At 38.7% G+C, this 16,880-nt stretch overlaps 1 protein-coding gene across 9 annotated transcripts in view; it reads left to right on the forward strand.

Moving 5' to 3' along the window:
• The window catches only part of NEO1 (neogenin 1), a 189,663-nt gene that overhangs the window by 66,372 nt on the left and 106,411 nt on the right, over positions 1–16,880 (forward strand). For all 9 annotated transcript variants that reach the window (XM_084532530.1, XM_084532527.1, XM_084532529.1 and 6 more), the window contains 2 exons: positions 9,022–9,297; positions 13,032–13,185. In XM_084532530.1, coding sequence (XP_084388656.1) covers positions 9,022–9,297; positions 13,032–13,185 — 430 coding nt within the window. The remainder of the gene's footprint in view (positions 1–9,021; positions 9,298–13,031; positions 13,186–16,880) is intronic.

Here is a 16,880-nt window from a genome sequence, read left to right on the forward strand (position 1 = left end):
TATTTTATTTTTCCTCCAAGGGATTTCCAAGTTACTTTTTTTTTTTTTTTTTTTCAGGGAAGGTTGGTTTAGCTTCCCACTTAACATTGCTTCCTTCCCTATTATTTATTTATTTATTTATTTATTTATTTATTTATTATTTAAATATAGCTGAACCTTACCATGTCAGGGCTTTCTGTAGCTGCTTCACTCCTAGCTTGAACACCTCTGCACACTCAGTTGTCTTCATAGAAGTTCTGCCAGGACGTGTTCTGCAATTGCAGAGCAATCTTGTCAAGACAGTGAGGTTGTCTGTTTTTCATTCCTGTTGGTGGCCTGCTGTCAAAATGCATTTCCATCGCTCAGAAAGGGCAAATATGTTAGAGCAATGATAAATTAGTTTTCAATGTGAAATTCTTCATGCTGGTAGCCTGCTCGACTTTTTTCTTCCAACTCAAACAGTATTTAATCAACCAATTTCTCTATTCTCCCTCTTTCATTTTGAAGTTACAGGCACCAGAAGTGCATCCCTTCTCAGAGCCAGCCTCACTTGTTCATAGCACTGCTTTGCGGCTGCTCCCGGAGCTGTAGCCTGTAGGGCTGCGAGCCCAGATCCTCACAGCAGATTTGCGATGGCACAGAGCAAACGCACTCAGGTGTTACAGTTTTCTGAATTGGGAACTGGCACCCCAGTTAATACAGTATCAAGATGTACATCATGTCTGTTTTTTTCTTGGTCCATTTTAATACTTTAATACTAGGACTTCTGTCAAACGTAGTGTTTGGCAAAATAGCATCATAAAGTCACTTCTAGAAATGTGACCTGTCTCATGCTCGATATTATGCTGTCAGTCACGAGTCCAGTGGTTTCACCAGGATCATCTTCTGTATCATTTCTTTTCATCAAGCATACACGAGAGGAGTCGGCAGCTGACATGGTATAAAGAGCTGTTTCAGTTCCGTAGGAAGTCAGGATCTTATTTATTTGTTTCCAGTGTTGGGCTGAGGTCAGAAGGTGCTCTGAGATGTCTGTGTTCTGATTGAAAATCAGAATTGACCTGTAATACTATTGTGTATGTTGACATTAATGCAATGTGGAAAGAAGCTTCTTTACAGTGTACGTGGCTGTGTTATGCTGTTGTATTTCAGTTTGAGCTTCCAAGATATTAAATTTTGCAAAGTAATAACACTAGTACATAAAAGACAACTATAAAAATGTGTTTTGTTTCAAATAAATTCTATGAAAAACTATTTTTTTTGCCAGGTAAAACTTAATAATATTCTTATGTATTTTACTAGTCAAAGCACCCTCTTAAATTTTTGTATATGTGGTTTCTTTGTTTTTTAATTTGTGTTTCTGTGGCAATGCTCAGATCTAAGTCCAAGGGGCTTGATGGCAACCTGAGAATTCCTGTAATCCAACCTTGTGCTCCAGGGCACGATCAGTTTTTCTTGAACTTTCCCTGTTGGAAGTCTGTTCTGGCAGATGTAATTCTGTCCCTCCTTGTGCAGTGTTGTGAAATGTTTTTGAGGCTGTTCCTTTATCTCTAGTTCTCTGTATAGTTTCCCCAAGTCATAGCCCATAGGATAACTGAGCTCAGAAGGGACCTCAGAATATCTCTAGTTCGAATGCTTCTTCCAAAGATCTGGCATCACACCAGGTTAGTGAATGTATGCACATTACATGCATATAGCTGTATGCTTTAGTGTTTGTTCTTACTGATATGTACACTGACATCCTCTCCTTCTTCCCCTGCTTATTCAGTTCTGGTCATGGCATACATTAACAAATCACTACAGTATGAAGTCAGCATGTGCCGTATTACGTATCTCACCAAGGCTGTGTTTGAGAGTCAGAATTCTGAGTATGCACTGAAACTTTTCGTGCCTTTTTTGTATTCCACATGCTTTTTGCTTTAGTTTAGCCAATGAGACTTAAAGTTTTTTCTTTCAAGTTGTAGTTCGAAGAATATTCCATGTAAGAAGCTTCTGGTTTTATCTTAATTCAGGTAATGCTGGACTTCTGTTCTCCATGAGTGTTTTGCAATTATGAAGCTTAATCTGTTTGCTAGTGAGACTGAAGAAGTATGTCTTACTAACAAAATTATATTTTAAAACATGTTTCACACCTCTGCCACTCAGACAAATGATGCTGAATAATGTTCAAGCAAAGGAAAAGAAGAGGAGCTGTGATAATTTAATGAAGTGTCCACAGATGGCTGGACTTAATAATTTTTTAACAGGGTTCGGGCGCGAAGCTGATGCGCTAACAAAATATGCGACATCTTTGAGATCCTCTGCTTCACTAGAGGATAACAGATGTTGTAGCGATTTTAACAATAGGGCATCATGTTTCTACACACTTTCACCTACGTATGTTGCTAAAATCTTCATGTTTCCCAAGAGGCTATTTTAATTAACGAAGTAGTAATAGAGGTATTAATTTGTTGCAGTTCAGATTTGATTAGGAAAAAGAGAACTGGGGGGAAAATGAAAAATTTCTGAAAGCTATCAGTGGTTTGTTTAATCCTTCTCATTCTCTTTGTGTATGAACAGAACAGTTTAATGTGTAAGGATCGTAAGGTGCCAGCTGTTAGCTGTAAGGTGGCAATATTTGTAGATGATACCGTTAAAGCTTGGTAAGTTACAAGAAACTTGAGTAAGATTGGGCAACAGTGTTTTTGTGGTAGGCATTTGGGAAGCAGTAGTTTGGAAAAACTTGCAGCTACTCCAGCATTTTGCTTTTTCCCTACTGAAATAGAAATAATCTGGGAAATATGGGAGAAAACATTTGCGGAGTACATTGGGATATCATAAAAAAAGCCTGAAACCAGCTTTGGGAAACAGTTAATTGTGTAAACATGTACAGTAGGGTGTTTCAGAACTGTTTAATTCTGAAAATATTGTGTTAAATTCTGCTATGTAGAGTAGCAATGGAGGAGACTCAAGTACACAACAAAAAATGTTTGTGAAAATTTGATCCAGCAGGCCTGCAACTGTGTAGTAAAGGTATACAAACCTGTCATAGGCAAGGGAAAAAGTGAATTCCTGTGCAGCCATCTGTTGCCCTTGAGAAGAGCAAGTTACTCTTTTTTTCCCTATTTTTGTTTTGCAGTCTTGCTTGGGCAAGATTGATGCCAAAAGGTTAGTAGGATTCTAAAGAGGATTAAACATGTATGGTAATAGCATCCACGTTAAATAAAAATTGAACATTTACAGTGACTGCTGATGGTATTCAGAGCAGAAGGCAAGCAGCTCCTCTGAAGTCGGGAGGAACATTGTCACAGGAGTGAGTAGTTTAGTAATTGTTGATTATGGGATGTGTTTTTTTTCTTTCAGCCTTCTTGGAAATGATTGGCACTGTCTGTGGCTGCAGTGAGACTGCTGAACTAGATTAGCATCTGGCTCAGTGTAATGAATTCCTCTTCTCCTGGAAAGTACAGGAGATGAAATACTGGCTCTGCTGAAGGCAGCAGACTACAGCCAGAATTTTTACCATCTGTGTTTTCCAGGAGCATGGGAATTACTGCTCTTCTAGGCACGTCATTGCTTTTTCAGAAATCAAGACAATGGGCCACAAATCTCAGCAATGCTTAGACTGGGAATACAATTTGAATGGAACAAATTTGCATTAAGTAGATTGTTCATTGACATTCCTACCATCGCTCTGGTCTTTTGGTGGGGGGAGAGACAAAAGGGAAGGAGAAAATAGGGACAGGGTTGTTTCTCCCACACCCCTGCATTTGCATTGTCCAAGAAGAAAATTTGAAGTTCGTGGTGCATCTGATTTCTATTGTATACATGTGAGAATTGCGCTATTGCTTGTGTGTTCTTCTGCCAGTTTTTAGTCAACATTCCAAATGGAAAATCATCCTCCCAAATTGAGTTTATTAACCCACGTTCCTGCTAGGTCAGGAGTATTTTCCTGCAGTGTCCTAAAATCGATACATAATATATTTGTGCTGCCATGGAATGATTAATGTACGTACAAACATGAAAAAATTATCTTTAATATCAGAACCCCAAAGTATCATTTATCATTATGTTCATTCAGTAAATGATGGGGTAATATCTTCAACTGAATGCTTTGCAACATGTGGGTGAAGAGTGGGTGCTGCTTTCTCATTAGAAATCTAACTAATTTTCATTATAATAGATCATCTTGCTTTGATGTGTTGATTGAAGTGACTGGGAAATAGAAACCATTATGAGAAAAATGTATCTTTTTTTTTTTTTTCAAAATTTAAGTTTGAAGAGTAGCTTGAAAAATGTGTACACAATTTAAATGGACTGAATTAGCTGGCATGGTTTTGAAAACTGTGCTGAAAAGTTAGGGAAATGCAGGAACTCTACTGATACTTTGAAGTGGAAAAGAAAAGCTCTTTAATTGAAAGACTCTAGGCTGATGGATGGCAGGGTATTTTCTAGCAGCATACTGCTATGGGGTTGTATGCCAGTGCTCTGGACCTGCTATTGTATTTATAAACAAGTCTGGGAGTTAATTTTAATTGAAGCTTATTTTTTGAATACTTTTTGTAATGCGTCGTCATTGTTTTGTGGTTGTCTGTTGGTTCAAGCAAAAGGGTCCTCCTACACAATGGAGACTTTTAAGCAGTGCAAATTGCAAGTAATCCTAGAATAAGAGAAAATTGCTCTTGAGACAAAATTATGACCTGGGTTAAAATTATATATCATAAAACCATACAAAAGTATGATCAAATAAAGATTTTACTGGCATTTAAGATGACCTGAAAAAGGAACTGTAATTTCATTGCTAGCGAGTAATGAAACCATCTTAAATAAAGCTTATTTAACCTTAATGGAGGGCCTGCCCACAACAGAGTATACAATGCCTTTCTGGCCCTAAAAGCGAATAGTACTTATAAGCGATTTAAAATAAAGTGTAATTGAACTGTATATTAGAAATTGCAGGGCTTTAGTCCTCTGCTAACATTCTCACATATGCTATAGGTTGCTAATACAGTGACCGTACTGGGTGAAAATAAAATTTCAATGGTTGAGATGAAAGCACAGGTCCCAATGCTCATCTGACAAAATGAGGAGGTCCAGATCTCCTGTCCAGGCTGCTGAAAGAACTGCCTTAATTTACAGGTCTGTTAGTAAATATTCTTAATGAGTTGTGAATGCAGGGCTAGCGCATTCTTCTTGAAGAATAACTGATGCAGAATGTGTGCCCAAAAAGGGAAAGGGTGATCCTAGACCAATTAGTCTGATCCCAACAGTATGTCCTTGCTAGAAGGATTTTGAAGGTGAGGGTAATTGAGACAAAGGAAGATGGACAAAAGGCTAAACTGTAACATGACTTGTGTCTGTGGTTTGCATTTGGATTTCTTGATGAAGCAATTGATGTCTTAGAGCGGCATAGGCATGCCACAACACAGCCTTTTGATATGCTCTCCTGTTAGAAATTATTGAAGGTCAAAATGATGGAAATTTAAATGAGAATATTGAGATTGATAAGAATCTGAGGTAATTATGAAAACTTAATGGCTTATATTGAGAGGCAAATTTTCAGAACGGAAAGAGGCCTCAGAGACTAGGTTTTGGGAAGATAATGTTTAACATCTTCATCAGCTGTTTTGGTGTAAGAATGAGATGCTTGTGAAATAGCAAGTGCGGCAAATTTGGAGGACCTTGTTACTCTTGCTGAAGCCTTGCTGGTCTCATAGGAACAATTAAATGAGGTTATAGACTGAATGATGGTGAAACTTAGCACAGTGTGCAAAGTCATGCAGATACAAGCAATATCCTTGGTATTGTATTAAGCTGGGATGGAGGGACTGGTGATTTTATAGATAAGTCTAGTTATATTGGTTGATTCCAAGATTGACTATCATCTGCTGATGTACAGAGAGCTAATGTGATTCTTAAATCTATAGGGAAGATATTTTTCAATAAACACAAGGAAGCAATTTTGTGATACTAACCTGGACATCTTTAATCAAATGTTAAATGGCAATAGGCATATCAAATCATTGGGTCTCTGTTTAGCTAGTAGTGAAGTGCTGGGTACCAGTTGAAGCAAAGGATAAAGGAGGTTCTGACTGGATTTGAGGAGAATTTTTTTCCCTGTGAAGGCACGCAGTTCCACAATAGGTTGTGCATTGGGATTTTCAGTATCTGACTAGACAAATTCCTGAATAGTCCACTCTGACCTCGTAGCTGACCATACTCTACCTAGGTCTCTTCCTCGCAAATGATTCTGCCATTCTGAATCTTTGAAGGAAGATAACTAGGATGGTTAGAGGAATGAGGAAAAGAAACTAAAGATTGTGGCTTCGTTAACTAAGCAGAAGGAAAGTTGAAAGAAGATTTTTATTCATGTGAATACCTTAGAGGGAGGGAGTAATGGTTAATATGAAAGATGCAAAATAATTAATACCAAAACAAGGTCAAGATGAAAGGACTAGAAGTTGGTTGGAAATACAGTAGGAGTGGAAACTAGAAACTTATTTTCTTCTCAGAGGAGTGAAGTTGTGCAAGGAGCCTGCAGATAGTTCTCCGGGGAGGGGGAAGCATGCAGTGTTTAGAGGTGGACCTGTGCGAGGAAGGAATTACTTGTCGAAACAGAAGTGATCTAAATGTTGGAGATGTAGTGTACTAGAAGTCTGCTCAGATATTCTCAAGGATTGTGAAGATCTCTGGTTTTGTATATCCACCCCTCACATCCCCCCAAGTCATATGCATATTTTATGTTTGTTTTGTTTCTCTCTGTAGCACTAGAGGTTAGCCCTAGAGACCAGCTATGTTGCTCCAGCTCATTGCATCAATATTCTTGACCTCTTCTTCTCTGGTTTGTGGATTTTGGTCTTTTTACTAGAGGTCTTATATAGGTTTAATATAAGATGTGAAGATGGTGTTCTGTGGGTTTGCTCAAATAAATCTCTCTTATGTGGCTGGCTTCGATTGCAGAGCACTGTCATTAGTGCTGTTGGCCTGGTCCAGGCTTACTCCAGGCTTACTGTTCTATGGGAAATAACGTATCCTAAAAGTTTATGAAAAACACATTAAAATTTGCACTTAGTGGGTGCTAATAACTAAGAATTTTACAGTCCAAGCAACAATGTTTTTTATTCAGGTGGGAAAAGCCTGAACATGTGACATCAGATATTGCTTCTTGCTTCTCCAAGGATTTCTACAGAAATTGGAGAGCAAAGAAATGTTCTAAGTTTAAAAACCAAACAAACAAAAACACAAGAAAACCCTGTGGGCTTTCCTTAAGTAGGGATTCAAGCTAAAATGATGGAAAATACTGTTTAACTAAAGCAACTTGGTATAGATTCTTTGAGGCAGTGGTGTTTAGTGAAGATAGGCAGAGAAAAACTATAGGAGATAGAGTTTAAGCACCAGTATGCAACTGATATACCACACATGGTAAAGTTATTTTCTTGGAAATGGGGGCACAAAAGGTAGGTAACTTGTCCTTCCCCTCTCCTTCCCTTCATGTTGAAGAGCCAGGCAGTAAGAGAGCTGAGCCATGTCTGCAAGATGGCGGTGTCGGTGCCTTCAGTGCTGGGGTCCCTGCCGTGGGCAGCAGCCCTGAGCTAGAGGTTACCAGAGCCAGCTGGTTCTGCTCCTATGCCAGAATAATTGTGCTCGGATGGTTTCCTTTGTGTAACCCAGTCCTGCTTTCCATCTTCTGCACTGAAGGCACACAGTGTAGTGACTTGAAAGGAAAAAGCTTAAAATCTCCTCGAAGCAGGAAGGGAGAAGAAAAGGCAAGATGTCAAGAGTGCCAACAGGCTGTTTCTATGACAATATTAATTTTAACTGTGAGCATAAAGAAGACCAGAAATCCTCCTTGGAGACTGTTGTTGCATTCGGGCTGCTGAGGGGCTTGGCTGTGACGGGGCCGCCTGGAACCAGCTGCAACCGCCTCATGGTGCCCGCCTCGCCTCATGGCACCCGCCTCGCTGCCAGCACCAGGCACCCAAACAACCACAAAGCTGTTTGGAGGCCTCTGGTCTTCCTGTCAGAGGCTCTATCACATATCCTGTGCAGGAGGTTGTTGTGGAAAACCTTTTTATTCGGGAGATGAATGTGTTCTGTGCATAGAGCTGCTGTTTTGGTGTTGCAGCCGTAGCTTTGTCTTGTGAAGAGACTCCATTCTCAAAGGTACTAATGTGAGAAAGATAAAGATTTTCTTATGGGCAAATGCGATTTTTACCTTATGATGCGATGCTTAAGGCTTTGGGAAGCTGAGAGCTTCAAAGGGATATCCCTTTTTCATTGAATTTCAGTCAGATTTGGTCCTTTAATGCCCTCAGGCTCCTTTCTGTGGCCTGGTTAAAATTTCAGGGAAGCTAAACCTTTACTTACTGTGAGCTAAACCTTTACTTATACGTGGTTGGTGACAAAGTTGTGGAAAATATTTTAAACTTTTTTCTGCTTAAATTCTTAATAGCTAATCTTATAATTTTAATATTAGATATCTAAAAATACAGTGGGAAAAAAAAACCTCCTTATATATAGTTCTGTATGTGGTAAATTAAGATGTCGCCTGCATTGTAAACATCAGAGTGGAAAGTCTACAGGAAGCCTTCTCTTGTGTGGCATTATCTGTTCAGTGTCACAATGTCCCAGTGTATACTAGGGGGCGTGTGCGTTAATGCTATATGAGAACTCATGGCTTTTACAAAATATGGTTCAAACTTATTATACTGTACAAGGCAGAGATACTGTCTTGATGTTGGTGTGCTGTGCGATGTATTTCTTAAGCAGCAACTCTGGAGAAGTAAGTGGAGGTTACTGGTATGTCTGCTCCTGTTTTTGAGGACTCCAAAGACTTTTCTGTTTTCCAACATTTGCTTACTTCTAAAACAACTGATTTATTTGCCTTTATACTATCACTTTTATCACTTTGCTATCAAATTCTAAGATTTCTAAAGAGTTGGAGAATGTCATACTTCTTATTTTATAGAAGGTTCGTGAATCTTGACCTGTACTTGGAAGCTTTGGTGTCACCTTCAGAGTACCTCTAATTCTTGTCACTTTACTAAGTTTTGTATTTCCTATTTGCAGGTCTTCCCAGGTTCACCAGTCAGCCAGAATCATCGTCTGTCTACAAAGGAAACAGTGCAATCCTAAACTGTGAAGTCAATGTTGACCTTGCACCATTTGTGAGGTGGGAGCAGGATCGTCAGCCAGTCTTTCTGGATGATCGTGTGTTTAAATTACCAAGTGGAGCTCTTATTATTAGTAATGCTACTGATACGGATGGAGGACTCTATCGCTGCATCATTGAAAGTGGTGGGACCCCTAAATACAGTGATGAAGCGGAGCTCAAAATTCTTCCAGGTATTAATCTGTTTTTCTTCAAAAAAGAGGTAAAGATTAGTCCACTGATAAGGAAACCAAAACCAACTGAAAGTAAGAATGCTTGCAAGGGCAATAAGTGAGAATCCCCCATGTTGCATTTTTATATGTTTAAAGTTGCACTAATTCTAATATGCATTGTGGAAGCTATTTTTCCAAGTAGCTTAAAATGACTGCAGGCACTTAAACTATAAAGCATTTTGGCTCTCGGGAAGACTAACCTGAATTTTGCATCTGGAAAACAGAAAAGCAAAATCAGTTATCAGTGTCTGAGCTCATTGCGGTGGTTGGAAATAGGTCAGACATGCAAATAGTTTTTGCCGTATTTGATGGTTTGGCTCTCAGGGTAAAAATTCTCTTAAAAAGTTGTGAGTGATGTGTAAGTTCCTCAGACTTGAGTCCCTTGTTTAAAATATTGTTGAAGTTTCCAAAATGAATTGTTGCTTTGTCCCTTGCTCTTGGGATGCTGAAGCACTTTAATGATTCCAGTATTGACGAACTTCTGATTCTTAAATGCTAGCCCCTTTGGGGAAGTTTCCAGATCCCAAAAAGGGGATGACCATGAATCCCATTATTTTGTGAGGTTTAGCTATGCATATTGTTTTGAAATATGTAGATTTTTAAAATGAGAACAAAAGTCCAATTCTCACTGAATGTTGAAACGCTGCTTTTTTCTAAAACGGTATTACACTGTTGAACAGAACTGTGTCTTACCAGATGTTCTAACACAGAGTTTTGAAAATTGACCAAGAATAAGACAGGAATGGGAATCGCTCTTTCCCAAACTAGGAAAACATGGGTTGTGTTTTGTAATGGTTGTCTTAATGATTTCCAGAGCTTCATGCTGTCTCATCTGATTTAGTCTTCATGTTGGAATTCTGATTAAATTTTTACTGCTTGGAGGACTGCCAGAGAGGGTAGCTAAAACTCCATCTTTGGAGGTTTTCAGGGCTAGGCTGGGCAATATCATGATTCACCTTACCTACTGTTGGCAACAGTGGACTTGAAGCAGGTGGCTGCATCAAACATCTTCAGAGATCCCTTTCAATGAATATTTCCATTTCTCATGGCAATATCACTTCTTTGTTTAAAATACCCCAATTTTACTATTGCACCTGTCTCCATTTTAGAGTAGAGGCGTCTGCTAGGCTTAGGTAATAAATTATGCTTAAACTACGTATTAGTTTCATTAAGTTCTTCACCTCTGGGGGAGGAAAAAAAGGTTCATCTTCCCTCAATGAAGGAAATAATTTTTGAAGAAGAGCGCTTTTTTGATAGACACTTAATTGAATTATTTTAGTTTGTTTGGTCTTGGTGTTTCTACAGACTCTCAAAGGAATATTAAGATCTTTCTGATTTTTGGCAATTAAAGACTTTGTAATATGCTTCAGTATTGCATTGATCTTTCTGAATTCTTGATTCCCGATACAGACGGAATCTCTGTAATGTGTTGTTAAAGGTGACTTAAGACAGTTACTTGCAGATACAAATAATGCTGATTCCTTACGTGGTAGTGAGTCTAGAAGTGTCAATAGTGAAGCTTTGTGAAGCCCCCCAGCAGGCACTTTTTTTTAAAGTGGGATTAAACGTTGCACAGAAAGCTCTTTTAATCCTGAGTAGCCACATAATTGTTAGGTTTGAGATGCATTTGATTGAAGGATTTGAATTAATCTGCTCTTCATTGGCGTTATTCCAATTTTAAATCATTATTTGATATGTGCATGACAGGCACTCCAATGTTCTGCATCTAAATCTTTGAAATAAGCCCAACACACGCTTGCATAATACAGATTTTCATCCATGGACAGTGCAGTACTTTTCCTCATAGCAAGCTTCCTTAGAGCATTCAGTTTGCCTTTCATCTGCCACGATGCGGGAGGACGCACTTCTGAGCGCTGCTCCTTAATTAGCAGGTACTTCCAAGTGTAGGAATGCAAGAAAAATAACCACATAATTCTTGAATCCTACTTCCACAAACCTGGGAACTCAACTCCTTTTTTTGAGCTTGGAGGATAAGCAAGTTCTGTCTCCAGTGAATGAGACCAGCTCCTCTCCCCAGTGTAGTGATTACTCGCTGGCAATCTGTTACATCCATTTTTTTTACAAGTTGGTTTGCTCCATATGCTGCTCTGGGTCACTCTCACTGCGTTCTTGCCTGTTCACACATGGTATTATTTCTGGAGCAAGCAGACTAGCTCCCTCTAATAGGAAATGAGGACGGAGATGCTGTGATGGTTTGTGCGTGGGCCTGGGACAGATGGTGTGATCCAAAATCACTTGGAGTTTGGCTCCCTCAGCTTAGGACAATCCTGAAACATGACTTCCATCAGCCCTGGTTCTCTTGAATACTTTGGCAGCCTCTTCTTGTTACACCTTGAAGGACACGCATGCCTTTGGTGTAGGGCTGTAAATGCTCAGTTAATATTTGGAGAACACCAAAGCCAACAACTTGGAAAAGTTCCAGCAAGTATTGTGTAGGTCCCAGGTGAGATGGGCCAAATACCATGCTTGATGGACATGGTGGGTGCTTCAGGGAGGAGAAGCGGTGTGGTCACAGAGTAGTATTCCTCCATTTAGGTGGTCAAAGATAACTTTTTGATAAAAGGTTGAGGGTTTTTTCCAGTTCTAGAACTTACTTGGTGCCAAACCAGTAAGCATGCATCTGAGTATTGAGAGTACAGCAATTAATGTAACACAAACAAAGGAGTTTTTTGAGCTGTTAGTGGAGGACTTACGATAATGAATGTAGCAGAAATGCTGCATCTGGAATTCATGTAGTTCAAATTATGGTGCAAGGCATAGATTACTGGACAGTACTTATCGGTGGGTACATTTTCAGTTCTTACGAAGGCCTTTTCTGATAGAGACTGAGTAAATATGCTCTTTGCTTTTGCTTTTTCTTAAAGAGGGAGGAGAAAAGAAAAAAGGAGCAAAGCCCTATCCAGTCCAAATCAAAGCAAAGCCCAAACTAATTGAGAGGATTCACCGTTATAGGGATGGAAAAGTGTGGTATATTCCTGTTTTAGGACAAAGGTTGCATTACTTCAGTGTGCAAATTGTCTAGTTTATTGTTGCGTTTTCTTAGGGTTCACTTTCTGCTTTGGCAACTTGATTTTCACGTGCATAATGGCAGCTTCTCAAGCAGCTACCTGATAAAGTGAAGTATGATATAAATGGGGACGCCTGAGTCCAGTGCATTCTGTAGAATGTATTCCTGGGCTGGATGGGCAGAGTAAGGTGAAAATGAAAATGATCCTGGATTTGTATAATGATGTTCTTTCCCCATAGCTTTTGGCCCCAGCATAGGAAGTAAGCTTGTTATATGTAGGTTCTTACTAGACGCCCTTGTGGTGATGGTCAGAGGACAATGTCAAACCTTTTTTTTTTTTTTTTTTTTTTTCTTTCTTTCATAAATCTTGACTATCTGATGGAAGTTTCTGTTTCAGGGCTGCAGCTTTTAGCTGAAATTGTTTCCTAGGCAGTTTGAGGGGTCAGAATCCTGACAGTGTTGAATCAGTTTGCATGTCTGGAGGAAATGGTAAAGAGCTTTTCTTGTGGGAGGCTGGGAGAGTATTTTGCTGGAAGCTTTTGTAGGTAGCACCAAGGATTCAGTCCTGTGTAGAGGCAGGAAAAAAATTAGACACTTTTTTTATTGGTATGATCACCTCCTGATTCTGCATCTGGTAACTTCATTGTCATTTACAAAATACTTGCAGATCCAGAGGAGCCACAGAGCTTGGTCTTTGCAAGGCAGCCATCATCGCTTACAAAAGTTACTGGGCAAAGTGCGGTTTTCCCATGCGTTGCTGTAGGATTTCCAACTCCATATGTCAGGTGGACAAGAAATGAAGAAGAGCTTACTACAGAAGGGTGAGTAATGGTTAATACATATTGCTTATGTAAGAGTAAGAATCTAACACAGCTAGAGTTACAATTTTAGATGCATGCCTAACTTGTTTCCTACTCTTCTTACAGTCTTTGAACGGGTAAAACGGATCGTGGCTTTCAAATGGTGGAGGGTTGCTAGACTGAGCACTATGACAGGGTAGTTATGAGACTTGTAGAACAGTCACATCTAGTACCTTTTTTTATAGACATCTGAAACCAAGAAATCATATTTGAAGCAGGAAAGTTATTAAGAGTAAATTACTTTTAGATTGCCGCTGGAGCAAAAGAAGCAATTAAGGGGATGAGGACATGGCAGAAAAGCCAAAGTTGTCTTCATGCTAGCATATTATCTCTGGAGATTCCTGCGCTCACATTACTCTTCCCGTGATGGAAATGTCCAATATGCATCTACGTGTCCCTTAAAAATTTAAGTGTTCAAAGAAGAATTTCATAATTTCTCATTAAAGCAGAATATCAAAATGCTAGGCATGATTTAAAAAGAAAAAGTGTAGGCTTCCAAGAGTGTGTTAAGTGAAAACTATTATGCATTGCCACTGGCGTATTCATTCAAAACAATGTGGTCCAAAAAATACACGTATTTAAAAAGCAGAACAAATCCTATGAAGAACAAGAAAATTATAACCAGATAGTTGATGTTCTATATCATTCCAAGCTGGTGAGATTCATGTAGAAGAAACAAGTTAGTCATGAAACAGTGAGAGGTGAAGTTGTGTTGTGGGCTACGGCATGGCTACCACCTGGTGCAGCTGGAGGAATACACAAGTCATTTTACAGCAACAGCAGTAGCAATACATCTTTTTTTTTTTTTTTTTTTTTTTTGTCAACTCTTATATTAAAAAGTCTATGGGCTTGTAGTGTGAACTGTCTTTATCAGGAAAATGCAAGCTTCTGCAGGTAATGACTAACGGTTCTAATACCTCTGAGAAATTGTGTTGATGTCAATCTGATGGCCCGTGATTATATTTGATTCATTTTTGTAAATGTAAGAAATCATTCTCATAGAAAGGATGGCACAGTCTCATTAGAATTGCACAATTGAGCATGATGAAATGTCAAAATGAATGTGCCTGGTAAGATCTTAATTTGTTTTTCTTATGACATAACGTCATTTTACATATATTTTTACAAATGTTGGCTGCCTCCCGCCTCTGTTACGCCATCTTTCTCCAAGCTATGTCACATTCAGTACACAAGGAAGGCGAAGCTCACATCCTGGAGAGCTCTTGCTTGATTTTGTTCTCACTTTTTTTGATGTAAAGCTCAAAACATCAATTCTTCCTCTGGATACAGTGCTGCTGAGTCTGTTATGAGCTTTTCTGTACATGTCGTTGTGAGGGCTTCCCAAATATTCTATTGCTTTTCAAAATTTGGTGAGAAATCTTATAACTGGCAAGCTTAGGTGTAATATTAGTAAGCATATTTGATCTTAATATACGCACAATTTGAGCCATGCATGACGTGATTTTTCAGAATATTTAGCATTAAATTTAGCATTGTTTCACTTTGGTTACAAGTATGGTTTCCAGTTGAATTTATGCTTCAGTACAAATCCATAGACTATAGATTTGTATGCCAGGTTCTTGTTATGGGCAGCCAGAACAGCACTTGTGTGTGCTATGACCAGCTCACTTCTAAAGCATGGTTTCTTGTTTCTCCATCACCACGTGGACCCTGGTAAGGCAAGAACAAGAGCCACAAGACAGTCAGTTTTCTTTACTAAGTTTTCTTTACTAAACATTTCTTTACTAAGAACCTGTCTACTCAACAACTGAGCTGTGTAGGTTCTCTGCCAGGCCCCAGCCAGCAGTCACAGACCTGCAGTATCGCACCTTTTTCTTCCTGTATGAACGAGTTAATGCATCTTCTCAGGAAAGCCTCTCACCAAACTGCAGGTGCCTGTGTATTTTTGGAATCTGTTGGTTGCCACATCCTCTGCGTGTGTGCTCACTGAGGAAGGTAAAGTTGAAAAGACAAAGAAGAATTCCCTTCAATTTGAAATAGGTGTTTTCTTCTGTTCAGAGAGAGAACCAGAAAGGAGTAAAAAAGGGGTTTTGAACAGGGAAAACTGTATTGGGTTTGTCTTAACATACTACAGAATTCATGTACTACAGAATCTTTCTAGTCTGGTTAAACATGAATGAATAAAGTTACCTTACTTTGCTGATGAAATTGATTATTTTTATTTTCAGTTGTTCCAACACACAGCTTTTTTTCTCTCCTTACAGTGAAATGTGTACTCCTTATACAGTTCACTTTTAATGCATGTAAAGGAGGAAATTTGATTATTTCTCCCACTCTGTAGGAAGAAGTTTGCTTCATAGTTCACGAAGAGTTTCCACGCAGTTTGATCACTTTAAGCCTACTCCTCATGACTAACAGCTTAACAGAGAAGTGATTCAAACAGCAGACAACAAAAAGTGCTTAAACTCGGTTTGCCTTAACAGCTGTCATATCATTCTCTTGAGCAGAGGAACTGAAAAATCTCTAGAACCAAGAATTAAGGTTTTGTTGGAGTAAAGCCTGCAGTTAAACTGCTGTGAAATAGGTACCTTAGCTTGTTAGCAGATTCTGTTAATTTAGTAGCCAAATTGTATTTAATTTGTATTAAAGTCCCCGTGTTATGTAAAAGTATGACTTTTGTTATTAACATGGCTTTTCTTTATCCCAAGGAGTGGATCATTTTCCTGTGGACTGCTTTTTCATGTACCTTCTGCCTTTCAAAATCTCTTAAAGTATTTTTTGTCTACAAACAATACAGAGACTTAAATGTACATATATATAAATGCACGTGTAAATATTTGGATGTGTGTGTATCTATGAGGTTAGGAAACAAAACTCAGCATATCTGTGTTTTTTCTCCTTGTGAAGTGGGTTAGGCACATAGTCTTGTATTTTTATTTTTAACTATGGCAATTAACGTAACGTAAAATTAAGTTTTTTACTGTGAAACTGTACTTCTAAGGAGAATCTGTATAGGATCTTGTATTCTAAAAAACCCACCAGATTATTATTAATACCATACTGATGCATACTGGACCTGCCATACGTGCACTTCAGCAATTTGAACGTGCATTCTGCTTTTTCAGATGGATTTCCTCTATTTGCTCAGAATGAGTAATATCTGTGCCAGTATCAGAGAAGATAGAGAATTGAAGGAAGTGGGAAAAACCACTAAGTATGAAGCTATCAGTATAAAAATTACTTCCTTTTTTTCTAAACAAGTTCAGTCTGCCATACAGCCAGCATAATCTGATACAGAAGGCTCAAGTGGAAATGTTTTATACAGGTTGAATAGTTTTCTCCAGTTTTGCTGACTTTGAAGCCGTGATTTTTTTTTTTTTTTCCGGAAACATGTCTGGCTAAGGATCCTACTGTGTGAGGGTCTGTTAGTAAATGCAGGAGTGATTTTATGCTCTTGATGCTGCTGAAGTTGAAAAGTGAGGTTCCACTTGAAGTGGCTGCCAAGATGGATTTTCAGTTTTTGGGAGTTTCAAATGTTTGGATGTTCTACTTGGAAACCCTTGCACAGCACACAAATCACCATTCTACAAGTCTGTGCTCAGGCACCACGTATTGTGCAACTCAATTCATATTTGTACATGCATATATATATATATATATATATATGGAAGGAAATTCAAATGCAATCATAACAA

Source organism: Aythya ferina (genome assembly GCF_964211825.1).
Source record: "Aythya ferina genome assembly, chromosome: 11".
In the NCBI taxonomy this organism is placed as follows: Eukaryota; Metazoa; Chordata; class Aves; order Anseriformes; family Anatidae; genus Aythya; species Aythya ferina.